Here is a 27015-nt window from a genome sequence, read left to right on the forward strand (position 1 = left end):
CATTTCAGTTTTCTTCTTAATTTTTACTATTATCTACCTTGTAGAATAATAGTGAAGACATCAAAACTATGAAATAACACATATGGAATCCTGTAGTAACCAAAAAAAGTGTTAAACAAATCAAAATATATTTTATATTTGAGATTCTTCAAAGTAGCCACCCTTTGCTTTATTGACAACTTTGCACACATACTCTTGGCATTCTCTCAACTGGCTTCTTGAGGTTGTCACCTGGAATGCATTTCAATTAACAGGTGTGCCATGTTAAAAGTTAATTTGTGGAATTTCTTTCCTTCTTAATGCGTTTGAGCCAATCAGTTGTGTTGTGACAAGTTAGGGGTGGTACTTGGTAAAATACAAAGTCCATATTATGACAAGAACAGCTCAAGTAAGCAAAGAGAAATGACAGTCCATCATTACTTTAAAACATGAAGGTCAGTCAATCCAGAAAATGTCAATAACTTTGAAAGTTTCTTCAAGTGCAGTCGCAAAAACCATCAAGCGCTATGATGAAACTGGCTCTCATGAGGAACGCCACAGGCAAGGAAGACCCAGAGTTACCTCTGCTGCAGAGGATAAGTTCATTAGAGGTACCAGCCTCAGAAATTGGCAACTAACTTCACCTCAGATTGCACCTCACAGTTCAAGTAACAGACACATCTCAACATCAACTGTTCAGAGGAGACTGCGTGAATCAGGCCTTCACGGTCAAATTACTGTAATGAAACCACTACTAAAGGACACCTATAAGAAGAAGAGACTTGCTTGGGCCAAGAAACACAATCAATGGACATTAGACTTGTGGAAATCTGTACTTTGGTCTGATGATTCCAGATTTGAGATTCTTGGTTCCAACCGCCGTGTCTTTGTAAGAATTTAAGGCACACTTAACCAGCATGGCTACCACAGCATTCAACAGCGATATGCCATCCCATCTGGTTTGCGCTTAGTGGGACTATCATTTGTTTTTCAACAGGAAAATGACCCAAAACACACCTCCATGCTGTGTAAGGGATATTTGACCAAGAAGGAGAGTGATGGAGTGCTGCATCAGATGATCAGGCCTCCAATACCCCGACCTCAACCCAATTGAGATGGTTTGGGATGAGTTGGACCGCAGAGTGAAGGAAAAGCAGCCAACAAGTGCTCACCATATGTGGGAACTCCTTCAAGACTGTCGGAAAAACATTCCAGGTGAAGCTGGTTGAGAGAATGCCAAGAGTGTGCAAATCTGTTATCAAGGCAAAGGGTGGCCACTTTGAAGAATCTAAAATCTATATTTCATAATAAAGAAAAACCCTTGAATGAGTAGGTGTGTCCAAACGTTTGAGTGGTACTGTACATACGAGGTAAAAATAATAAAAACAAAGCCTCGTGCCAGTGGATTTTATAAGTCTGCAGAATTCACCAAAAGTCTTTCGAAAGGGATCAAATAACTGTGAAAACAACAATTTAGTTTTAATAATGAGTTATTAGCTCATCAGTGAAGAAGCCCCCTGCTGATGTGGTAGTGTACAACACAATGATATGTTGAGGGACTGAGAGCTCGTTATGCAAGGGTTTTGCGTGTCACCCGAAGACCTAGAACTGTTGTTTTACACCACTTGAGGTCTCTTGGCTGACAGCCACTCATTGTAAAAAAAAGCATGTGAGAGGGAACTGGCAAAGGACACAAGTTTTTTCCCCTCCACTCTTTTTCTTCTCCCATCTTTCTTTGATTTAATGATTCACCAAAAGATGGTGCCAGTTAGGAAAAAGGATGAATGCCACACCAATATTTCAGTTTCAGCTCAAGCAGTTATTTTATTTGAATATCTCTGTACAATGTGTTAACAAACTATTGAAATTTTTATAATAAGTCAGACATAAAATTGTGGATAGTGTTCCTATAATAATTCCCTTTGATTAATAAAAAAAAAGATACATTATGTAAAACGTAATAAGTATCTGAATAAATTATTAATTTAAAACTGACCCATGAAGAGGCTTTTTGTTCTTTATGGTGAAGGATGGGTTTTAATCAAGTCAGCACCTGGACACACACATATCCCTTAGTCAGTCTATCTGTCATTACTCACTCAATTCACACTCGTTTTCTTTCCCTTTCTCTCTGTCTGTCCAAATACAGTAGTAGATACACGCAGAGGGTGCTGGAAGGAGGAGCTAATCGACGGGCTCATTGTAATGGCTGGAAAGGTATAAATGGAACGGTGTCAAACACATCAAACATATGGAAATCACGTTTGATTCTGTTCCATTTATTCCATTCCAGCAATTACAATGAGCCCACCCTAAGATACCTCCGCCTACCAGCCTCCTATACTGAGATACAGTATATTTCACTCCAGCTGTATGGTCTCTCCCGCTACCTCTCATCTTCTCCTCCACTGCTCTCTCACTGGCTAAGGGGCCTCTCCCCTCCTCTGACAGCGGTCATCAGATGGCTCTTGTAGGTCTTGCTGAGTCCCGTCATCCAGAACTTGAGCAGCCTGACGTTGTCCTCCTCCCCAGGCCCCGTGGCACCCAGCAGGGCCAACACCTTCTGGGTGTCCTCCCTCCCACGCCCATCTACCTTGGAGAACTTAAACAGCACCTTCACTTTACTAAGGAATTGAAGGGATAGAGAGGGGGGGGGGGGTGTTAAGGGGAGGATGGGTATGGATAGAAGTGGGAGGGAGAGGAGTTATTGGAATTTCCCAATGATTCTGGTCTACATTAAGCATTCCACATCATCCTGTACTGCACAGCCAATGTAACCAGGCTGGGGCTTTGGGGGGGTTTCATAGGGGGACTTGTTTGACTCTTTAATTTGACTCTTTAATGCCACTATCTACAGTTGCATACCTACATACCTCTGTTTAGAAAAAGCCAAAGAAATGAAACTTCAAAGTTTAGGGAAATTCCCTGCTTATCAGAGGGGTTGTTGTTACTCACTTCATCCACTCCTCCTTCAGACACAGCAGACAGTGAGAGACCACGTCCACTGACAGGTTCTCATTGGACAACGCCACCTCGATCTTATTCAACAACGTGGGACCTGAGAGAGGGGTGGGGGGAAGAGAGAGAGGAATAAAGAGCAAGGGAGGGGGGGGGGGTGATAGGGGTGAAGAGAGACAGGGGTGAAGAGAGACAGGGAGAGAGCACGAGAGATGCAGGTCAATAGATTGAAACTGGAAAGTTAACGGAGGGAAATTTCACACGACGAATTGCATCTCTTTGACCTTTGCCATGATTGTTAACAACTAGAGATGTTTTGAAGAAGACATGTATAATGTATACCTTCATGTTGATGATGTATACAGTATATTGTCCAGATGGGGTATACCCTCACCTTTATCTGTAGGCTGTGAGTTGGTACTGCTGATGTTGAACTGGTAGAGTGAGAGGATGTCTTCACCACAAGCAGCAGAGTACAGAGAGCCCCTCTCCACACTGACCACATCCACCAACACTGAGAACTCTGGGAAGGGACACAACAAGATGGACATATTAGGATTCGAAACCTTATGAAAACCTTTTATTTGTTATTTGTTCTGTTAACACTTATAACTAATATCATTATCATACAGTATTTTATTATTAGCATATTACTATCATATGTAATAGTGATTATAAGCAGACCTTCAAATAAAGCAGTAACCACAGTGATGTATTCTGGGTTTGTGTACCTGAGGAGCTGACGTGTGTGGGGATGGGCACGTCAGGGCTGAGGCCCAGGAAGTTACATCGGTATGCTTCCTCATACTGGGCGCTGTACGTCACAGAGCGGACACAGCCCACCGGTAGCAAGGTCTGATGGGATATATACCAAACCGTGTGATTAGCGATGAATGTTAGGAGGAATATTCTTTAAAGGGGGATACGATGAGTAAACTTTTGATTGGCTGACCTTCAGCATGGTGAATGCTGAATGGATGAGCCCTGGGTCAGCCCCTCTCAATATGACCTGATTTCCCATGAGCACGTGCCATGCTAGCTGGCGGAAATCAGTGGTCCCGAGCACCTGTGTACCAATTAGATAACAGATATCATCACAAGGAAACAGACAAGATATGCATTCACAAAATAAGAGGATATTGGTTTCCCTCTATAACCAATTGGTTCACACAGTTGTTTCTTTTGAAACCAAGTGGTTAACAGAATTAAGTATGGCGTATGATGTGCTAGAAATGAAAGTGTTCATGATGTGGTAGGGAGAAAGGCACACCAATGTTTACCTGTCTTAAATGTCTCAAGGACCTGAACTTTGGACCAGGATACCCCTCTGCTATCCCCTCGTCAAACAAGAAGTCTCTGTACAGCTCGCTCTCCGATTGGTGGCACTGGGGTCTAGCTCCGCCCCCGTCTGCTCCTTCCCAGCAACTCATTTCCTCCTCTTGCTCTGAGAAGACAACAGGACATTGTTAAAAAGACATACAAAACACCCAATAATCGGGACTTATCCCAAGATATATACTGTTATTTTATTTAAATTGATTTAGCCAGGATAGTGAACAAAGTAACAATTGCAACTATTTTCCTGATTGGAAGTATTCAAGTGTCGTAGCGACTTGCAATATCAGAGCTGAACAGGGGGGAGCAATGGAAACATTTTTGTCCCAAAAATGGTAATCAGAATGGAATTTGTGTGATATGGTTGAGTGAGTCACATCGTAGCTCTCTGTCCTCATGGGCTAACCGTGTTAATCACACGTTTACTGTAGATACGGACTCCTGTCCAACTCTGACACACTGGGCAAACACATGACTTCTCATGATAATGCTGTCAGGAATGCTTTACCCAGATATCAGATTACACCCTTTTTATTTACTTCTTTTAACTTGAGCCATATGGGGTAATATGTCTCTCTGACTAGTGTTAAACTGGTCTCACGGTGTCTCCCACCTCTAGAGTTATCCTGTCTGTCTGCCCGTCTGTCTCTCTATGAGCACCAGCGTGTATCTGTCTAACCGTTTAACATTCGGGCGACCTGTCTGTCTCTCTATGAGCACCAGCCCATACCTGTCTGTCTCTCTACGAGCACCAGCACATACCTGTCTGTCTCTCTATGAGCACCAGTGTGTCCCTGTCTGTCTCTTTATGAGCACCAGCACGTACCTGTCTGTCTCTCTATGAGCACCAGCACGTACCTGTCTGTCTCTCTATGAGTACCAGTGTGTACCTGTCTGTCTCTCTATGAGTACCAGTGTGTACCTGTCTGTCTCTCTATGAGCACCAGTGTGTACCTGTCTGTCTCTCTATGAGCACCAGTGTGTACCTGTCTGTCTCTCCATGAGCACCAGCGCGTACCTGTCTGTCTCTCTATGAGTACCAGTGCGTACCTGTCTGTCTCTCTATGAGCACCCGTGCGTACCTGTCTGTCTCTCTATGAGCACCCGTGCGTACCTGTCTGTCTCTCTATGAGCACCCGTGCGTATCTGTCTGTCTCTCTATGAGCACCCGTGCGTACCTGTATGTCTCTCTATAAGAACCAGTGTGTACCTGTCTGTCTCTCTATGAGCACCCATGCGTACCTGTCTGTCTCTCTATAAGAACCAGTGTGTCCTCTGTGGGAGCTCCCTCCAGCAGCTTCTCTGTCAGACGACTACCACAGGCCTTCAGTAACCTGCAGTAGAGGAGAAAACACAAGAGTGTATCAAACAACTGGGATAGACAGATAGAACACTGTACGACTACCCCTGATGTTGACTGTATGTCTGCTATTGTTTAGATTAGTAACCTTAGTGATCGTTAGCAACAGTTAGCTGTCTCACCAGCTGAAGGAGGAGTGTAGGCTGGCCCAGAGGTTGGTGTGCTGGGTGAGGGAGGGCAGGGAGCGGGCCGCGTTACCACTCCTCTGGTGGGGGAAGACAGCAGGAGAGAACACACTGTTCATCCTCACCGCCCTCTGAGGACACACACACTGCTCACTGTCAAACACCTGTAGAGGATAGGGGGAGGGGAGAGAAATTGGAGGGAGAGAAGTCAAACATGGCCCCCCCATTCTGTCTGGTAGTAAGAGTTAGTATTCATGTTTATTTGTCTTATGTTTAATGTTCACGTTATGAATAGTAAGCATGTTTTAATGTGTGTGTATATATCCATGTCCCATACATTTAACATGGTGTGTTAGTCTGTGTGTGTGTCCTTACCTTCAGTGCTGTGCTCTGTAGACTCTGTATAGTGAGTCTGAGGTGGCGCAGCAGGAAGGGCCAGGAGTTGATGAGGTAGATCCTGTCCATGGCTACCATGACGATACTGTACCACCGCTGGAAGCCCCGGGCCAGGCTGTCCTTGATGAAGAATGTGTGAGAGAACACAAAACCATGCTGCTCATCCCCAAAGAAGATAGGACCCTCACGACCTGGACACACCTAGAGAGGCAGGGAGGGAGAGAGGCAGATGAGAGAGGGAGGGTACTGAGGGGAGAACAGACATTAGGGACAGAGCAAATGGAATGGCATCAAACACCTGGAAATCATGTTTGATGTATTTGATACCATTCCACTGACTCCGCTCCCGTCATTACCACAAGCCCGTCCTCCCCAATTAAGGTGCCACCAACCTCCTGTGATATCTATCTATCTATCAGGGGTCTCCAACAGGTAGATCACGCAGTAGCTCACAGCCCACCAATGAGTAGCACGCCAAACAATTCTGAAAGTACATGCAATTTTCCACCGCAAACAAATCTCACAAGTAGACTCAGGCACTGCAAGCTCCCAGCTACTATCTAATCAACGCAACATTTACATTATCCCACCTCTGGTTAGCCACCAGGGCCTAAAGTCACGTTACCCTAAATGTGCAGGTGAACATTTTTGTCTCATCTGTGATATTTTGGTTAAAATAATGAAATTAAACAATTTAATTGCTTCTTACTAGTAATACATTTATTGCTTTACAAACATTAAAAAGCATGTCATCTGTTTGAGTGTTTTAAAATTTTTATAATTATTTATTACAAAAAACACAAGGAAGGGGTAACATTAACGTATTAGGACATGAAGGACAAACACTACAGCATCAAGACACTATCAAATATGCATCAGTCTTTCCGCCACAGAGCCATCCTTATGTGCGAGACTGCGTGTGCATGATAGTGATATAAAATATGTCATAGTTTCCTTTTTCATGATCACAATCTTGTGAAACCCGATCCCGCCAAGATCCCCCCCACAGTTCCCCAATAGCTGTCTCTCAACCATTCGAGACCCCTCCCACAGTCGCCCCCCCGGGGCAAAAAAACAACAATTAATTCCATTCCCCACCCCCAAGAACCCCCCAATGCACCAACAACCAAGAGAATGAACTAAAGAGACAAAAGGAAAAGACAGAAGAAAACAGCAAACAACAATGCAAATTTAAAAAAATTAAAATAATACATTTAAAACAAAAGACATCAAGGACAACTGAAATCATAACAGCAATGCCTACTTTATATGTTTGTGTACATGTCTGGCACTATTACATATACTTTTTTGCCCCACTGTACTTAGTCAGCCACCAATTGTGCAAGTTCTCCCACGTAAAAAGATGAGAGAGGCCTGTAATTTTCATCATAGGTACACTTCAACTAATCTTCAACACTTCAAATCACATTGTAGGATTTTTAATTAATTAATTTGCAAATTATGGTGGAAAATAAGTATTGACCGAGTATGTCTACTTCACCATCAGCCGATTTTATAGGTAAGCTGCAAGGTAATGTAAAAGTTGTATTTTTTAAGGATCCAATACGTAATATTGTACACTTATCATAATTAACTTTTCTCTACTCTCTGGACTAAAACCTATCTAGATCTTTAATGAGACATTGCAGGGATCTAGTTTGCGGACTTAACATAAAACTTGAGTCATCGGCATACATGGACACCTTTGTTTTTAAGCATTGGATTTCTAATCCTCTAATGTTGTTATTGGATCTGATTTTAATAGCTAGCATTTCGATGGAAATACCGAATAGATATGGTGACAGCGGACACCCTTGTTTAACTCCTCTTGACAATTCAAAACTCTCTGAGAAGTAGCCGTTATTTACTATTTTACACCTGGGGTTGCTATACACTATTTTTACCCATTTTATAAGAAAATTACCGAAATTGAAAAAATCCAGGCATTTATAAATAAAATTCAGTCTTACCTTATCAAATGCCTTTTCAAAATCCGCTATAAATACCATTCCTGGCTTCTTATATGTTTCATGATGTTCTATTATTTCTAGTAGTTATCGTATATTATCTCCAATGTATCGTCCATGTAAAAAAACTGTCTGATCAGGATGAACAATACCTGGTAAAACCCTTTTAATTCTGAGTGCTATGCATTTTGCTAGTATTTTTGCATCACAACATTGAAGTGTAAGGGGCCTCCAGTTTTTTTAGATAGACCGGGTCTTTATATTTGCCATCTGGGTCTTGTTTGAATAATAGAGAAATCAGACCTTCCTGCTGAGTACCTGACAGACTACCATTTCTATAGGAGTAGTTAAAATAATCTAACAATGGAGCTTTTAGTATATAAAAAAATACTTGATCTACCTCTACCGGTATGCAATCAAGCCCTTGGGTTTTTCCAGACAAAGGATTTAATAGCCTCAAAAAGTTCTTCCTCTGTAATTTGGCCTTCGCACTGATCTTTCTGTCCATTTGTTAATTTTCCATGTTTTATATTATTTGGAAAGAATTCCTTACCGTAATCTTCATTCAGTGGGAGACAATGAGACGGAAAAGAGAACATCTGCTTAAAATAATTAGCTTCCTCTTTTAAAATATCATTCGGAGAATCATAGATGACGCCGTCTTCAGTAACGAGTTTCTGTAAATAATTTTTGTTAGCGTTCCTGTATTGGAGATTCAGGAAGAATTTTGTGCATTTTTCTCCATATTCCATCCATTGCTTTATTTTTGTAATAGATTACATTAGATCCTTCTTGAATAAGTTCCTCAAGTTCTTTTTGTTTTTCCTCTAACTTATTTTGTATCTCTGTAGTATCATTTTTATTGCTATCTAGGTATTATGAAGGTCAAAACTAGAGCTTTCAAATGTCTGATATTTAGAATTCAAGAAATAGGTTCTAGCAATATTTTGTTTATTCCCTTGCCTGTTTGCCTGTGAGCGAGCCAATGCCACAGATGTTAGAAAATTGAGACAAATTATGTGTGTAACAAATCTGAGTAGGTTAATGTGTATGATATTGGATATGATATAATGAGTGTGTATGATGTCTGTATAAGAGTAAGACTATAATGTGTGATGTCCAAATAAATAATAACTCTGCCAATTGCATGTTTGAGTGTCTATGTGTGTAACATGTAGTGCGTATATCCTTAATATTCATAATTGTAATCCATATCATAGTTGCATCATAATTACCTTTAACATAATTGAAAAACACATCCCAGCATTTCCATAGCAATTGACGTTTCACATGATCATGAAAGAGAACTTGCATTACTCTAGAGATGGCTTCACAACAGTACAAATGTATTCCGTACAATATGTTATTATTCCCCAATGCCCCTATTTTGATATCTTCCCCTTGCTTGTTGTAAACATATATAAACTTGTAGACAAATACATAAAAAGGATAGACAAACAATAAACACATTAAATTATAAAACAGTTCTCGACAACAGAGAGAGAGAAGAGAAGAGAAAAGAGAGTGAGAGAAGAGAGCGAGATCAGGTGTGTGTGTATGTATAAGTCCGTATGTGTAAGCAAGCATGTAGTTGAGTACGTGTGTGTTCATATCCACTTCATAATGTTCAGATATTTTAAACAGCTCCCATAACCTTCTTTTTTTCCGGAAGCTGAAGTCCCTGTAGAATTTAGTACAGCCACGGTGTTATGGAGCTGTCTCGGAATAGCTGTCCATCTATAAAGAGTTTGTCCACAATGATAAAGGCACGCCTACCATCCATCCTTTGTTGTCTTTGTACCGATACAGTCTCTTACGATGTAAATTTACCTCCTTTGGAAATTGGTCATTGAGACCGAATTTGGTCCCTTTAACTTCTCTGGGATATGTGGGACGCTAACGTCCCACTTGGCCAAAAGCCAGTAAAAATGCAGAGCGCCAAATTCAATTCAATTACTATAAAAATCAAACTTTCATGAAATCACACATGAAAGTCACCAAATTAAAGCTACACTTGTTGTGAATCCAACCAACATGTCTGATTTCAAAAAGGATTTACGGTGAATGCACACCTTGCGATTATGTTAGGTCAGTACATAGCCACAGAAAAACACAGCCATTTTCCAGCCAAAGAGAGGAGTAACAAAAAGCAGAAATAGAGATAAAATGAATCACTAACCTTTGATGATCTTCATCAGATGACACTCATAGGACTTCATGTTACACAATACATGTATGTTTTGTTCGGCAAAGTTCATATTTCTATCCATAAATCTGAGTTTAGGCGGGACGCTACTGTCTCACTTGGCCAAAAGCGAGAGAAAATGCAGAGTGCCAAATTCAAATCAATTACTATAAAAATCAAACTTTCATTAAATCACACATGAAAGATACCAAATTAAAGCTACACTGGTTATGAATCCAGCCAACATGTCACAATTCAAATAGGCTTTTCGGCAAAAGCAAACGATGCTATTATCTGTGTTAGCACCATAGTAAACAAAGAGAGAGAAGCATATTTCAACCCTGCAGACGTGACACAAAACGCAGAAATAAGAATATAATTAATGCCTTACCTTTGATGAACTTCTGTTGTTGTCACTCCAATATGTCCCATAAACATCACAAATGGTCCTTTTGTTAGATTAATTCCGTCGATATATATCCAAAATGTCCATTTATTTGGCGCGTTTGATCCAGAAAAAAAACAGGTTCCAACTTGTGAAACGTGACTACAAAATATCTCAAAGGTTACCTGTAAACTTTGTCAAAACATTTCAAACTACTTTCGTAATACAACTTTAGGTATTTTTTAACGTAAATAATCGATAAAATTGAAGACAGGATGATCTGTGTTCAATAAAGGATTAAAACAAATTGTAGCTAGCTTTCTGGTCACGCGCCTCTAACTAACAGGACACTTCCAGTGACCCCCCGTTCAAGATGGCGTACTTCTTCATTACACAAAGGAAAAAACCTCAACCAATTTCTAAAGACTGTTGACATCCAGTGGAAGCGGTAGGAACTGCAAGAAGGTCAATTAGAAATCTGTATTCCCAATGAAAACACATTGAAAAGAGAGTGACCTCAAAATAAGAGTGTTTTCTATCCAAATCTACTCATAATATGCATATCTTATCTTCTGGGGATGAGTAGCTGGCAGTTGAATTTGGGTATGCTTTTCATCCAAACGTGAAAATGCTGCCCCCTATCCTAGAGAAGTTAAGCTCCCTTCCTCTGCTTTTGATCAGCTCCTTTTGTTGGTAGTGTTCAAATTTTGCGATGATCGGTCGGGGACACTTGGTCTTGTCGCTCCGAGCTCCAAGTCTGTGTACTCGGTGGAAAGCCACCTTGTTTAGTCTCTATAGGAAGTTTCAATTACATTAATTCTCTGATCGCGCCCTCTGGATTATTAGAAAAATTAGATTTTCACGTATGCTACGACTTTGTATGTCTAGTAGAGTCTCCTTCATCGCCCTGTTTTCCCTGAGTAGACAATCCATGTTGGAATTGTGTATTTTTACCTTGGCTGTGAGTGTCTTGTTTTCTCTTTGGAGCTTGAGAATTTCACTCTGGCTGAACTCCAAACTCCCCCTCAGCCCTGCTACCTCCTCACACAACTTTTCCATTGTTGCATGGATTCCAGCCAGAGCACTAGCCTCTACCTCAATGATAAGTAAATCGTCCGTGTCTGTAGATGAATCTGTTTTTCTTTTTTTGTCGGGTTAAAGTTATTTTGTGTGGTAGGATCTTTCCACGAAGGGGTATGTTGTTCCTCCATAGCGTAAAGCTGTTGGTACTCGTCAAGTTCCCTCAGGATCTGATTGGTATCCAGATTGGCTCTATACTGCAACCAGTTGTTTTACGAAAAGATAACAATGAGTCTTTCCCACGACGACGACAGGTGTCTGTAATACAGCAAGCTAGCATTCGCGTAATCCACGCAACAACAAAAAAAGGAACACAAACTTGCAGTCCCAGCCGTAAAGGCTAACCGCGTTGTGGAATCCTTAGTAACAAAACTTTAGTTCGGATTAAAATCGCTTTAATGAAAAACTTTAAATGTAAACAACAAACTGAGTGTAGACAGTACAGTGTCCTGTTGCGCGCTCTCTTTTTGAGTGTTTTGTTGGTGTAATGTTAGCGGGGGAAAAATATTTTGTCTGGTAAAAATTCTGAGTGGCTGGTAGATTTTTTTATCTACCTGCCACAGTGGCTGGTGGCCTAAAAAGTAAATGTTATGCCCTGTTGGCTTAAAAAGTAAATGTTATGCTCTGTTGGCTTAAAAAGTAAATGTTATGCTCTGTTGGCTTAAAAAGTAAATGTTATGCCTAGTTGGCGTAAAAAGCCACACCCAATAGCTGCCAATTAATTTCCAGCAATATTGCACCTGTCTGTCTGTGTGGTGCACACACTTGTTCATCACTCCCTGTGTAGCCAGTTGATGTGATAACCATCTCGTGGGTTGATAGAAATACTTCCTCCAAAACCTTCTCAATTAAATGTTAACTGCAAAGTAGGCTTACCTGGCAGAAGTATATCATGAGTAAGTATATCATTTGTATCTATTATTTGGTTATTTGCAAACTTTACCATGAAATGAGCAAAGAACCACCGCTAAACCGGCACATTCCTCACTCCCTAGATGCACGATTAAAAGGGCCAGAGGCGCAAAGTGGAACTACACTCCAAAATAATTAGTTTTTTGTTTTCTTCCAGACCCCCCCAAAATTGTCTTCTGCTGTGATTTAGGCATTGACATGGACCCAGCACATCCAATTTCATTGTTTCTCTATGAACAATTGTAATTTTCAGAGTGAAAATTCAAACTGAGAACATAATTTGGGAATATACAGTTGAAGTTGGAAGTTTAAATACACCTTAGCCAAATACATTTAAACTCAGTTTTTCACAATTCCTGACATTTAATCCTAGTAAAAATTCCATGTCTAAGGTCAGTTAGGATCACCACTTTATATTAAGAATGTGAAATGTCAGAATAATAGTAGAGAGAATGATTTCTTTCAGATTTGATTTCTTTCATCACATTCCCAGTGGGTCAGAAGTTTACATACACTCAATTAGAATTTGGTAGCATTGCCTTTAAAGAGAATAACTTGGGTCAAACGTTTCAGGTAGCATTCCACAAGCTTCCCACAATAAGTTGGGTGAATTTTGGCCCATTCCTCCTGACAGAGCTGGTGTAACTGAGTCAGGATTGTAGGTCTCCTTGCTCGCACACACTTTTTCAGTTCTGCCCACACATTTTCTATGGGATTGAGGTCAGGGCTTTGTGATGGCCACTCCAATACCTTGACTTTGCTGTCCTTAAGCCATTTTGCAAGTATGCTTGGGGTCATTGTCCATTTGGAAGACCCATCTGCGACCAAGCTTTAACTTCCTGACTGATGTCTTGAGATGATGCTTCAATATATCGACAATTTTCCTGCCTCATTGTGCCATCTATTATGTGAATTGCACCAGTCCCTCCTGCAGCAAAGCACCCCCACAACATGATGCTGCCACCCCCGTGCTTCACGGTTAGGATGGTGTTCTTTGGCTTGCAAGCCTCCACCTTTTTCCTCTAAACATAACAATGGATATTATGGACAAACAGTTCTATTTTTGTTTCATCAGACCAGAGGACATTTCTCCAAAAAGTATGATCTTTGTACCCATGTGCAGTTGCAAACCGTAGTCTGGCTTTTTTATGGCGGTTTTGGAGCAGTGGCTTCTTCCTTGCTGAGCGGCCTTTCAGGTTATGTCGATATAGGACTTGTTTTACTGTGGATATAGATACTTTTTTATTTTAATTTTATTTATTTTCTCCCCAATTTTCATCGTATCCAATCGCTAGTAATTACTATCTTGTCTCATCGCTACAACTCCCGTACGGGCTCGGGAGAGACGAAGGTCGAAAGCCACGCGTCCGAAGCACAACCCAACCAAGCCGCACTGCTTCTTAACACAGCGCGCCTCCAACCCGGAAGCCAGCCGCACCAATGTGTCGGAGGAAACACTGTGCACCTGGCAACCTTGGTTAGCACGCACTGAGCCCGGCCCGCCACAGGTGTCGCTGGAGCGCGATGAGACAAGGATATCCCTACCGGCCAAACCCTCCCTAACCCGGACGACGCTAGCCCAATTGTGCGTCGCCCCACGGACCTCCCGGTCGCGGCCGGCTGCGACAGAGCCTGGGCTGATATAGATACTTTTGTACCTGTTTCCTCCAGCATCTTCACAAGGCTCTATGCTGTTGTTCTGGGATTGATTTGCAATTTTCGCACCAAAGTATTTTAATCTCTAGGAGACAGAACACTTCTCCTTCCTGAGCGGTATGACTACTGCATGGTCTCATGGTGTTTATACTTGCGCACTATTGTTTGTACAGATGAACGTGGTACCGTCAGGTGTTTGGAAATTGCTCCCAAGGATGAACCAGACTTGTGGAGGTCTACCATTTTTTTCTGAAGTCTTGGCTGATTTCTTTTGATTTCCCCATGATGTCAAGCAAAGAGGCACTGAGTTTGAAGGTTGGCCTTGAAATACATCCACAGGTACACCTCCAATTGACTCAAATGATGTCAATTAGCCTATCAGAAGCTTCTAAAGCCATGACATCATTTTCTGGAATTTTCCAAGCTGTTTAAAGGCACAGTCAACTTAGTGTATGTAAACTTCTGACGCACTGGAATTGCGATACAGTGAATTATAAGTGAAATAATCTGTCTGCAAACAATTGTTGGAAAAATTACTTGTGTCATGCACAAAGTAGATGTCCTAACTGACTTTCCACAAATGTATTGTTTAAAAAAACTATCGTTTTGGCGTGGTTGAAAAACGAGTTTTAATGACTCCAACCTAACTATATGTAAACTTCCGACTTCAACTGTATATAAAATATTTTATAGGGCCCCCCTTAGAGTTGTTTAACCATTATTTTACCAGGTGTATTGACAGAAAACACAGTGCACTACTTTCTATTGTACACAAAGGACCCGGGGAAGAGTTCCAGGGGAGAGAAGAAGAATGTGCCTGTTTGAAAGCTAGATTTTTAATTTTTTTTTTTTAAGTAGCTCTCACGCTAGAAAAGGTTGTAGACCCCTGATATATATTGTCACATACACCGGATAGCTGCAGTGAAATGTCTTGTTCTATAGGGTCAACCATAGTACAGCACCCCTGTAGAAAATGAGGGTTAAATGCCTTGCTCAAGGGCACATTGACAGATTTTTCACCTTGTCGGCTTGGGTATTGGAACCAGCGACCTTTTCGTTACTGCCCTAATGCTCTAACCGCTAGGTTACCTGCCTCCCTTAACTAAAGGCTTGTGTATTGACAAACAGAAAAATGGCAACACGCACGCTCACACATACACACGGACACACAGGTGGTTACCTCACAGCTGAGGCTGCGTACGCAGGCCTGGCGGACCACACTGAAGAGCTGGGGTTGTCTAGGGTGTTGGTGGCTGAGAAACCGGATGCCTGTCTCACTGTCCACACTGACAAAGCCAGGGTGAGACGCTGGGAGAGACCGGCAGCCCTGACAAAGAGATGGAGAGAGACAGGAAGTGAATGAGAGAGAGAGTGAGTGAGTAAGAGAGAGTGAGGGGAAGAGGGAGAGAAAACGAGATGGCCAGAAAGAATAGTTATTAGACAAAACAAATTAGTCAATGTCATTTCTATTCTGTCCGTTCAGCCGTTCACTCATCTCACACACATCCCCCACTCACCTCGCACATGTCTCCTCTCTGTGTAGCTGAGCTGTTTGCCCTCATGGTGAGTCCTTCTCCCTCTCTGTCCGACTCCCTGTCCCCGGGTATGGGGGCACCAGCCTGGGAGGGTGTGGGGGATGGGGGGTGCAGAGCCTCGGTGCAGAACAGGGTCCGGGGGCCATGGAGCTCACAGAAATGACAGAGAGCTACCAGAGCATTCATCTGAAGGGGGAGAGAACAGGGCCGGCCCACCCATTAGACTGTATTAGGCGGTGGCAGATTGGCGGTGGCAGATTGACGAGGGCGGCATTTTCCAAGCTAAACTGACCAAGAAGTACCAACAACACGCTAACCTTTGGATTTCAGTGTATTAGTGGGGTTTGAAAAAAGCACCCCCGGTGTTCAATGCCGCTATTACCGAATTTCCTGGAATGGCACAAGGTTGGTATTTATAAAAACTTTTTTTTGTGCAGACGCTCCCGAGTGGTCTATGGCACTGCATCTCAGTGCTAGAGGCGTCACTACAGACCTTGGTTCGATTTCAGGCTGTATCACAACCGGCCGTGATTGGGAGTCCCATAGGGCGGTGCACAATTGGCCCAGCGTCATCTAGGTTTGGCCGTCATTGTAAATAAGAATTTGTTCTTAACTGACTTGCCTAGTTAAATAATAAAATAAATCTAGAGCAACTTGCAGTAGTGAGTGCATATATGTTCATATTTTTTCATACTGGTCCCCCGTGGGAATCAAACCCACAACCCTGGCGTTGCAAATACCATGCTCTACCAACTGAGCCACACGGTACCATACAAAGTTGTGACAATCTGGATACCACCCAAGCCTACTTACTGTCTAGGAGTTTCACCAAGTGAGCTAAATTGTCATGATAATCAGTGGCTTCATGTTTGTATCCATACATTTTTGATGATCATAGCGAAAAATAAAATACTTCTGCATTTCCCACTCTGTAAACACATTGATTCTCATTGCATATAGGCTCAGGACAACTTCTGATAAACTTGGGTTGTTGATATTCAGAGCTTAAGGAAACAAAATGATTAGTCACAGGAATCAGGATTAATAAAGCCAATGCAATTGCCTGTTTTTACAAAAGGTAGGCCTACCACATGGATGGGCATTCTTAAAATGTAATGGGGGCCTAAACTGTAGGCTACACCTCAGTAAGCACGGGCCAATGTCTTTTGAGCGTCTTCTTTGGTTGCTGTTCGGACCGGCATCTTTAAAAAAAATTTTTTTAGAACCAGCCTTGATTTCAACATCCATGGACCAAAACAAATCTGAACCAAACATAGACATCTATATTTGGTCTGGTCCAGGCTTGATTTCAACCTCCACGGACATATGGTCCAGACCAGCCTATATTTGGCCCAAACATAGACATCTACAATTGGTTCAGATTAGATCCGGTCCGGACCCAAACATTTTACCAGACCAAATCTGTACCAATCATAGACATCTATGTTTTACAAGTTTGGTCAGTAAAGAAAAGTAGCTTATAGTACAATACAGCAGAGCACAGTATAAGAAAGTATAGTCTCTATACAGTACAATAGCACAGTACAGTATACTGTATTGTACCCTACTTTACTCAAATGTACTCCACCGAAGACGTCTTTTCACTTTTAATTTCTAACCTAAAATAAACCTAATTTCAACGTCTGGAAAATGAATATGTTAAATGGCTTTTTAACGTAATTTTGTTTACTTTGACCATTCTAGTTTGGCGGGGGTATAGGAGGTCGACAATTTGTTTTGCTTGGCCTATAGCGGCAGAACGGCCAGCACCTGGCCCGGGAGAGAACGGCCAACACCTGGCCCGGGAAGAGATGACTGGTGATCAGAGGTGTGTTATTGTCAATGCTTTGTCTTTGGATTCAGTGTAAACATTGATGATGTTTTACCTTTCTGTGTACTCAAATTGAATTCCTGGGGAAAGTTTCCTACAACCTTTCAAAATGGAAACCTATAAGTCAAGCACACTTACCTTGATTAAAGCAGCGTGGACAATCACTGCAACAAATTACAGGCGTTCAGATTGCATCAAAACATCACAAAAGGACATTACTGACACGTTAACCCCTAGCACAGCACTAACAAATGTCTCGAAAATAGATCATAAACATTTTTCTTAAAAGCATGGGAAATAAGTCGCCAATGCACACGCAAGTTCTAATTTCTAGTTAATTCACAAAAGTAGTCGTGTTGCTGTATTAGCCTTTGTTTATACTTTATCACTGCTCTGGTACGCTCGCTCTCTAGGTTAGTGGTAGTCGTCATGTGATGAGGGGAGTCACGCGCTTTGGATCCAGGAGGACCGCACAGATGACGCACAGTTTTGGTATACTCTCTTCGGTAAGAAATTATAACAAACTATCGTCAATTTATAAACGGCCTAGTATAGAAAATATTATAGTATCAATTGTTTTGAGGATTTGAATGATTATTTAAACGAAGAGAAGAAAGCCTGTTCTCATCACTGAGGTACATAAACCTACATTTCCCACAAGCCCCCTCAGTACAAACGTACCAAAGGTTAAAGTGCACATTTACGGTAGCTTTCAGACAGAATCTGTTATATATCTGTTTGTAACTCAGAGGGTGTACATTCAGGTAACTAACAACAACAATGTATCATAATCCATATATTATACAGTACTACATTATCGTTTTATTAATGTTTAACATTTTGGTGGCATTGTATAACTTGTTAACTTGACTCTTGGGTGTGTTGTAGCTACATCCTCGTTAGGGAAGGCTACCTCTCTCAGATTTCCTTAGCTTAGGTAGCTACTATAGCTACTTTAGCACAACTTACTTCTAAATATATAGCTACTATATTTACAAAATCAATTATTGCTTAATTGATTGATTTATTAACTGGTTGTGCTTGTATTGCTATGTTAACAGTGAGAAACAGAGTTAACACTTTTGTATAATAATCTTTTACACCCACAGGTTGATTGACTATGGCGTCAGAGGAGACAGGTGTGCCTTTGGGCTCAGCTGAGACCCTGGAGGACAGGAGAGCACAGGAGCATCGAGCTACAGAGGGGCCAAAGACAGAGGTCCCAGCCAGTCCCAGCCAAGATGGACCTCAGGTGACGGCAGGTAATGTTTTGTCATTCAGTTGGATTCTGTGTGCACTGCTGGTATGTGTACACATATGAGATGTAGGCCTAACTAGGGCATATATGCTTCTTTAGAGGCAGAGCAGAAATGACGCTGAAAGAGAATGTTCATATTTTGATAATTACACAACACTGAAGTTTATCAAGGTATGATCAAATTATGAAGGACCGTTTTTAATATCGAGGTACCGAGGAAGTTGGGTGTTCACCAGTCGAGGCTGGTGGGAGGAACTATATGAGGGTGGGCTCATTGTAATGGCTTGAATGGAATACATGGAACGGAGTCAAACGTGGTTTTCATATGTGCGATGTGCTTGATATCGTTCCAGCCTTTTCAATGTAACCATCCTCCTATAGCTCCTCCCACCAGCCTCCACTGGTATTCACCCCATCCTCATCTTCTCTAAAGGAAGTCTGGGTTTGCCTGAGTAATGATACGTTCCACAGAAATTCCACACTGATTGTATCTTAAGCTACACTCGCAATAACATCTGCTAACCATGTGTATGTGACCAATACAATTTGATTTGATTTGTGTTGTTAGGTTCTAATTCTCAGAGTAAATAAATCAACGGACACCATGAAAGCTTATCCAAGTTTATTTCTTCCCAGAGGATCAATACACCTGCATCAGACAAAACATGATTCCACCAACACAAGTATATATACTCCAATTTAGGCACTCCTCCTTCTCTCTAATCCTTACATCTTTTATGGTTCGACAGGAAGATGAAGTGATAGTGACAAACCATTGTTTCTCCCTTAAGGGGATCTGACCTGACCTCAGCCCCCTTGATGCCTATTCCAAAGATCTCCACCCATATCCCCTATAGCAATCCTGTGACTTCCTCCTGTCCACCCAGCACATTCCAAAGCCATCTGGCTCCTACAGATAACCATTAACTTCTGATGTAAAAACCAGTCTCTCACTCCTCAGATACTATACTTCTGAGTATAACAATGTTCCAAGTTTAACCCAGAATCGAACAGTGTATTCATCATACAGTATGATCTCTCTGAGATCTGCTTGTATTATTACCTGTTATTACCTTTGTATTATCTCTCTATTTTCTTTCTCTTTGCATTGTTGGGAAGGGCCCGTAAGTAAACATTTCACTGTTAGTCTACACCTGTTGTTTACCAAGCACGGGACTAATAACATTTGATTTGATATTTGGGAGAAAGCAGTGTTTTTCCCACTTGTTACCCCTCCACTCTCTCTGAAAGCTCCTGGTAGAAGTTGTTCTGAAGCACAGAGTATCAGCTCACTGTCGCTAACTTCTAAGGAAAACACAGAACTAACCTAGGTCAGTGTCTAGGGCTGGGTTCTTCCTACTCCTACTTTTGGGAAAGGGAGAATCCAACCAAACTGTCTGTGTACCCCCTCTAGTGTCATTAGGTTGCAAGCCAAGTCAGTCCAGTCCAAATGTTGTCAGTGCCAAGAATGGATGAAATTACACGTGCAATGTTTTATGCACTATCATACTTCTTATGGGAAACCCCTCCTGTAAGGACAAAATATGTGCCTTACACACCAGTAATACTGCAGATGTGTGTCATATACTGTGTAACATTCATGTTGGGAAATCAGTGACAGCTAATACGTTGGGAGATTTATGAATGGAAAGGCAATAATGCACTTGTCAAACTCGTTCCACGGAGGAACGAGTGTTTGCAGGTTTTCACTCCTCCCTTGTTGATGAATTAACAACCCGGTTGTCTAGGTATTAATTGAACGGAAAAACCAAAAACCAGCAGACACTAGGTCCTCCATGGAATGAGTTTGACACCCCTGACATAATGAGTCCTGGTTGTCCTAATCAGAAGTTGCACAACAACAGGCTCATTAAATCCTCAACTATGACATCATTCAAGGTGTGCCGGTATGTGATTTAGATTAGATATCACCCCCATCAGTTTTTAGAAATATAATTGTATTAAGAGTTTTCATTGGTAGTTACTGTAACAGGTGTCGTCGGAAGGATGAGACCAAGGCGCAGCGTTCTTTGAGTTCCACATATTTTATTAACAAAGTGAAACTTTAGAAAAAACAAAACAATAAAGAATATCATGACCGAACAGCTTCGTTGTGCAAACTACCTGCACACAAACAAAGAACAAGATCCCACACAGAAGTATGATCCCCAATCAGAGACAACGATAGACAGCTGCCTCTGATTGGGAACCACACTCGGACAGAAACAAAGAAATACAAAACCTAGAAATAAAGAACATAGAATGCCCACCCAAATCACACCTTGACCAAACCAAATAGAGACATTAAAAGGCTCGCTAAGGTCAGGGCGTGACAGTTACATCGTTTTATTGGGCCTATGATTTGAAATGATTCCCCTCACATAGGGAAGAGCAGGAAGCCACTGTTGACATTGAGGTTATCTGAATCATCATACAGCCCCCTGCCTGAGGGGAGACTCATGTAGACCACACCCACCTGCAGCTCTAGAGTCACTGCATTTACCACAAATCTACCATTTCCACCAGGACTGTGTGCATAATTAAACATGATTCTCTTGTCATTCTTGTATATGTAAACACCAATGTCTCCTGGGCTAGGGGCATCACTGGCAGTGAATCTGATTTAGTCGACTTTTATCACTTATATCTGCACCAGAGCAGAAACCGAAACAGGAAGAGATCAACAATTTCCATCAGCACTCAGTAACATTAGCTGGCCCAGAATGTACTCTCATGTCCATACATGTAGGTAGGTCGGTAGTTGTAGCTATTACCTGTAAGTGAGTTGTAGGCCTTTCCGATTTGTTGGGGAAGACTTTACTGTAGACCAGTGGGACGTCAGCATTGAAGGGTCCTATCCTCCCAGAGTAAGTCAAAGCAGCGTAGAATGACACTTTTTTGCCTGTCTGTGAATACAGTTTCATGTATGTTATTTCACATTATATGATATAGTATACACAGTAATCCTACACCTGTGAAGAAAATGTGAATGTCGCGCAGTGACTACATTTGTGTGTTTTCTAACCTGCATTCTCCTTCTTCAGCTCCTCCACCTCTCTCACTGGCACTCAGTCTGGCCTCCTGGGCTAGAGAGACATTTCAGAGCAAATATGAACTCTTCAATGATCTGTCATCATTAAGCTCTTTCAGTACTGTACCTGAGTTCTCATTCTCACTGGCTGTCCCTGGCCTGCATGGCTGAAAGTTCTGCTGCTTGGCCTGGAATTAAAAATAACAAAAACAGAGAACATATTTTGAGAGCTGTAGATCCTTAAACTGTTAGAATGATAAATAAATACAAATTCTATATTATCTTTTCAGCTCTTTAATATTTATTTCAGAGACTGTAATAACATACAGAACAATATGCTATTTTGTTCATTGTCTGTTCAATTTAAATATTAGCTAATCAATTTTTTTTACCTGCATTGGCTCCACCTTGTTCTTGTGGAAGTGCAGTTCAGTCTTAGTGATACTCAGCTCCACTCTCTGGTTCACCACCTCTTTCTGCAGCTCCTCCACCTCTCCTTTCAGCTCCTTCACCTGGCTCTCACTAGCTGTCACTCTGGCCCCCATGTTCCTCAGCTCCACTCTCCGTTCCTCAGCTCCACTCTCTGTTCCACCACCATCTCTCTCAGCTCCTTCAGTTCAGTAAAGACTTGGTCAGGTTGGCTGGTCTGGCAAGTTGCGTGTCTGGGGCTCATTTCGGGGTCATCATGACCTTGTTGAGTGATGTCATTCTCCCTGACTGCTCCAATCTCTCCATGAGCCCATGAACTAATCTGGTTTACTGGGCTCAGTCCCCTACTTTACAGTATATACACACTGGTCTTGACCAATACACAGGAATTTAAAATGTTCTCAATGTAAAACTAGGTCAATCCAAGGACACTGATAACACAGAGAACACTGGGAAGGACAAACTACCATACAGATATTATATAAGGCCATACAGATATTATATGTTGTTTTGTAACTGACTTTGGGTGAGACGTGCTGCTAAATAACTGCCCCCCCCCCCCCCCCCTCTCTCTGATGTACCAGGCCAGGAGGAGGGAGCAGGTGTCTGTCAGTTCTTCCTGTTGGGAAAGTGTCGTTTTGGAAACGGGTGTCGTCGATCTCACAGGTCTGTAGCTAACACGATCACCACCGACCTGTAAGAAAATTATGTTATATACCACAACTATGACAGGGCAATGGCTAAGTAACATTGCATTTCGACTTTTGATGGAGCCATGATGGAGACTTATATTTCCCTCACTAACTTTAAACATCAGCTATCTGAGCAGCTAACCGATCGCTGCAGCTGTACATAGTCCATCTGTAAATAGCCCACCCAATCTACCTACCTCATCCCCATATTGCTTTTATTTACTTTTCTGCTCTTTTGCACACCAGTATCTCTACTTGCACATCATCATCTGCTCATTTATCACTCCAGTGTTAATCTGCTAAATTGTAATTACTTCGCTACTATGGCCTATTTATTGCCTACCTCCTCACGCCACACTGCATATAGACTTTCTTTTTTTCTATTGTGTTATTGACTGTACGCTTGTTTATTCCATGTGTAACTCTGTGTTGTTGTTTGTGTCGCACTGCTTTGCTTTATCTTGGCCAGGTCGCAGTTGTAAATGAGAACTTGTTCTCAACTAGCCTACCTGGTTAAATAAAGGTGAAATAAAAATAAAATAAAACTGTGATGTCTAAACATGCCTTTAACATTCATGCAATGTTTAACAAACATGAATTAAATTGTCTGATGCATAATGTTTGTGCAGCCCTAGAACAACTGAAAATGCCCAGGTGTTAGGGGCTAATATTTACTCAATGTTCAGTATATTTCAGACTTCTAACCACTTGAACAACTAAATAAGACTGAAAGACAGAAATATTCAAAGCATATAGCTGCCAGCCCTAAACAGATGGCCCTCAGAATCTCAGAGTCCTCCCTCTCATCACTAATCCTTCTGCCTGGCGACAGTGGAATCTTCAGAAGAAGATATTGTTTTTCCTCCTGTGATCTGCCCTCACAGCAAACAGAGCCTCTGAACCAAGTGGGAATCAAGTCATGTAGCACAGTAGAAATATAATAGAGGGGTAGTTAATTCCATAGGATAAGAAAGTGAAGAGGTAGAATAGCAGAGTTAAATGAATGTATCTGTTTAGACATCTAGATAAACTTCTTAAAATACATCCATCTGAAGGTGAATGTCCTATCAGTAGGAGGAAGAACTAACAGGTTAGCTCTTACATTGACCAGAGTGATGAATACAATCCCTCTTTCTCAGCACTCCAACATTAGACGACCCAGAGGCTGCTATAGACCAGGAAAACAGGAAGGAGGGAGAAAAAGAGGGAAAACTCAAGAAGAAAGCAATAGGGAATAAAACAAACCAGCCAAAAGACACAGAGGAAAAAGGTACAATTTCCCTCCATTAAATCTAACTGAACATATGAGAACCCACTAAAATACCTGTTTACTGCAAACTAAGTATAACAAACTAACAAAGTGTTTCTCCCCTCAGGATCAACCAAGAAGCCCCGCATGCGTACAGCCGATGACGTCATCTCTCGGATCCTGTGGGACCCGTCAGTGGAGCCGGCGGACTTTGTGGTGGGGTACGTGGACCGCTTCCTTGGGGTGTTGGAGCGGCCCTTCTCTGAGTTCAACTGGGACACCGACCCCTGCGATTGTGACTACTCCTCTGAGCTAACCCTGCCCAGACACAGGATTCAGTACTTCACCCATAGAGGGCGTAGAGTCTGGGACCGCAACAACAGGACTGACAGGGTGTTTGGATCCACTGGACAGTGTCTGGCGCCCCCCTTTGGGCAGGAGGAGGAGCAAGAGCAGGGTAAGAGAGGGCGAGGAGGAGGCGAGGAAGGGTGGAAGGTAGGGAGAGAGGGCGAGGGAAAGGAAGGCGAGAGGGCGAGGGAGGAAGGTAGAGAGGGAGAGGGAGGAAGGTAGGGAGAGAGGGCGAGGGAAAGGAAGGCGAGAGGGTGAGGGATGAAGGTGGGCGAGGGAGGAAGGTAGGGAGAGAGGGCGAGGAGGAGGCGAGGGAGGGTGGAAGGTAGGGAGAGAGGGCGAGGGAAACGAGGGCGAGGGAGGGAGGGAGGAAGGTAGAGAGGGAGAGGGAGGGCGAGGGAGGAAGAGAGGGCGAGGAAGGGAGGGGAGAAAGGTAGGGAGAGAGGGCGAGGGAGGGAGGGAGGGAGGGAAGGAAGGAGAGAAGGCGAGGGAGAGCGAGCGAGGGAGGGTGAGGAAGGTAGGGAGAGAGTGCGAGGAATGTAAGTAGAGAGGGAGGGAGGGGCGGTAGGGAGAGAGGGGAGGGAGGAAGGGAGGGATTTCCACAGCTCTAGAACCTGGATTAACATATTGTTCTACTGCACTTTGTTGGTCTATAACATGTTTTTGTCATAATGTTTGGTTAAGCTTCAAAATCTGCTTGTTGGCAGGGACAGGTACACAAGATGTTGAACAACAAGACCAAAAAAACGACCACCGTGAATCAAGAGAAGAACAAGATGGCGTCATCACTACAGAGGAGGGAGAAGAGTCCCTGATAAAACAGGGTGTTGAAAACGGACACTTGGAAGAAAGAAATCAGAGCAAGGCAACTATTCAGATGCCTGAGTCAACCAGACCAGGCACAGGAAGTACTCCACTGAACCAACAGGAAGAAGGAAGAGAATCAGAACCCTCCGAAGAGGAAGTTGGGAAGGATTCCGTTTTAGTCGTCATAGCAGACCAGATGTCTCTATCCCAGAGAGAAAGCGAGAGCAGGGGGGAGGAAGGTGAGAAGGAGGAAGAATGGAAAGATTACTGGGATGGAGAGAATGGCCCAGACCTAGCCCATTGTCCGTCTGTGCCTGTGGAGCAGAGAACAGAGAGGGGTGGAGGCCGGCCTTCCAAACGTAAGCCCACCCACTTCATCACCTTCCGGGCCAACACTCCCTCCATCCTCTCCTCCTTCCAGCACCTTCAGGAGGAGCTCACCTCCCTCCTCCCCTCATCCGCCCCTCATTGGTTGCCCCCCTCCTCCCTCCACGTCACCCTCTGTCTCCTGGTCCTCCCCGGCCCAGCCGAGGTCACTGCTGCTGGGGAGATGCTCCAACGCTTCGCCTACCTGGACCGCAACCCCCCTGTGGCCGTCTCCTTACCCCTGAAACTGAAGCACTTTGGTGGGAAGGTTCTCTACCTGAGCCCCCAGCCTCAGCCCCACCTCCAGCAGCTAAATGCTGGCCTACAGGAGGCCTTCAGAGAGCAGGGCTGGCTGCACAGGGACTCCTTCAACCCACGCTACCATCTCACCCTGGCCAAGGTGAAGGACCGGGAGGGGGCGAGGGTTTTTGAGGGGGTGGGAAAGCTGAAGGTGGGGAAGGGGGTGAATTTTGGGCGACTGCCTATAAATAGGCTACACCTGTGTAGCATGGGGATGACTGGGGATGGGTTTTATGAGACACTGTGTTTGGTCAATCTTCGGTGAGATGTAGGTGTATGTTTGTTTAGGTATGGAGGTGCTATTTTACAAAGCACAGAACCCACATTTCCACACCTCACAGTCTCCATAGTTTTACATTTAAAGGTGCAATATGCAGAAATCGCTCCACCATTTCCTGGTTGCTGAAATTCAAGTAGTTTGCCTAATTTCAGTTTGTGACCAAACAAGCAATCATTCCTGGTTTTGTGTAGAGAATCATTGTACCATCTAAACCGCCGTAAAATATATTTTCAATAACCAAAATATTGTATTTTCAGCTTTTTGAAGCTGGTGTACAAAACCGGAAGTAAAAGACACAACAATGATTTGTTGTGTCTTTTACTTCCATCAGGGTAACTGCATCTCAACCAATCTTTTCTTACTTTGCGTCTACATAGATGATTTTATAATTGTAATAAGATTCATTTAATATGAATATTTTAATATAATCCAACAGAAACCCACTGATCGCTACTACGTTGATCATGTAAAATGTCTGCTTTTACAAAGAATTATGACCTTTGGATTTGAATTGCCAAGGACATTAAATATTGAACATGTAATTTTTGTGA

The 27015-nt window shown here is 42.6% G+C and overlaps 2 protein-coding genes and 1 long non-coding RNA gene across 5 annotated transcripts; 1 reads left to right on the forward strand and 2 right to left on the reverse strand.

The window, feature by feature from the left end:
• Window positions 1-1777: 1777 nt before the first annotated feature.
• Window positions 1778-18154, reverse strand: LOC129838047 (folliculin-like). The gene is made up of 12 exons (XM_055904718.1): window positions 17843-18154; window positions 15856-16059; window positions 15519-15665; window positions 6133-6354; window positions 5755-5921; window positions 5515-5606; window positions 4218-4381; window positions 3890-4003; window positions 3669-3792; window positions 3332-3460; window positions 2935-3037; window positions 1778-2603 (listed from the first exon to the last, which is right to left on the reverse strand). The coding sequence occupies exons 2-12, from the start codon at window positions 16057-16059 to the stop codon at window positions 2396-2398; spliced, it is 1674 nt and encodes a 557-aa protein (XP_055760693.1). The 5' UTR covers window positions 17843-18154; the 3' UTR covers window positions 1778-2395.
• Window positions 18130-27010, forward strand: LOC129838046 (leukocyte receptor cluster member 9-like). Of its 3 annotated transcripts, none has more exons than XM_055904716.1 (6): window positions 18130-18210; window positions 18814-18966; window positions 23007-23088; window positions 24254-24384; window positions 24491-24820; window positions 25419-27010. In XM_055904716.1, exons 2-6 carry the CDS (start codon window positions 18825-18827, stop codon window positions 26447-26449), a joined length of 1716 nt encoding a protein of 571 aa, XP_055760691.1. In that variant the 5' UTR covers window positions 18130-18210; window positions 18814-18824; the 3' UTR covers window positions 26450-27010. The 3 variants fall into 3 exon arrangements, with proteins under 3 accessions (XP_055760691.1, XP_055760690.1, XP_055760692.1); XM_055904715.1 differs by lacking the exon at window positions 18130-18210 and adding an exon at window positions 18381-18468; XM_055904717.1 differs by lacking the exon at window positions 18130-18210 and adding an exon at window positions 18381-18468 and having other exon boundaries at window positions 25425-27010.
• LOC129838051 (uncharacterized) lies at window positions 21280-22178 on the reverse strand. Its single transcript, XR_008756819.1, has 3 exons — window positions 22121-22178; window positions 21988-22048; window positions 21280-21868 (listed from the first exon to the last, which is right to left on the reverse strand). It is a non-coding gene; the product is annotated as an uncharacterized LOC129838051 (long non-coding RNA).
• Window positions 27011-27015: the final 5 nt, after the last annotated feature.

This window comes from Salvelinus fontinalis, chromosome 38 (assembly GCF_029448725.1).
Source record: "Salvelinus fontinalis isolate EN_2023a chromosome 38, ASM2944872v1, whole genome shotgun sequence".
Classification (NCBI taxonomy): domain Eukaryota; kingdom Metazoa; phylum Chordata; class Actinopteri; order Salmoniformes; family Salmonidae; genus Salvelinus; species Salvelinus fontinalis.

Coding starts and splice junctions, on each gene's coding strand:
- LOC129838047 (XM_055904718.1), bottom strand. CDS start 16,059: ATGAATGCTCTGGTAGCTCTCTGTCATTTCTGTGAGCTCCATGGCCCC. Junction 6,355..15,518: donor TACGCAGCCTCAGCTGTGAG/GTAACCACCTGT, acceptor CTGCCTCTCTAG/GTGTGTCCAGGTCGTGAGGG. Junction 4,004..4,217: donor CCTTGAGACATTTAAGACAG/GTAAACATTGGT, acceptor ATTGGTACACAG/GTGCTCGGGACCACTGATTT.
- LOC129838046 (XM_055904716.1), top strand. CDS start 18,825: ATGGCGTCAGAGGAGACAGGTGTGCCTTTGGGCTCAGCTGAGACCCTG. Junction 24,385..24,490: donor AAAAGACACAGAGGAAAAAG/GTACAATTTCCC, acceptor TTCTCCCCTCAG/GATCAACCAAGAAGCCCCGC. Junction 24,821..25,418: donor GGAGGAGGAGCAAGAGCAGG/GTAAGAGAGGGC, acceptor GCTTGTTGGCAG/GGACAGGTACACAAGATGTT.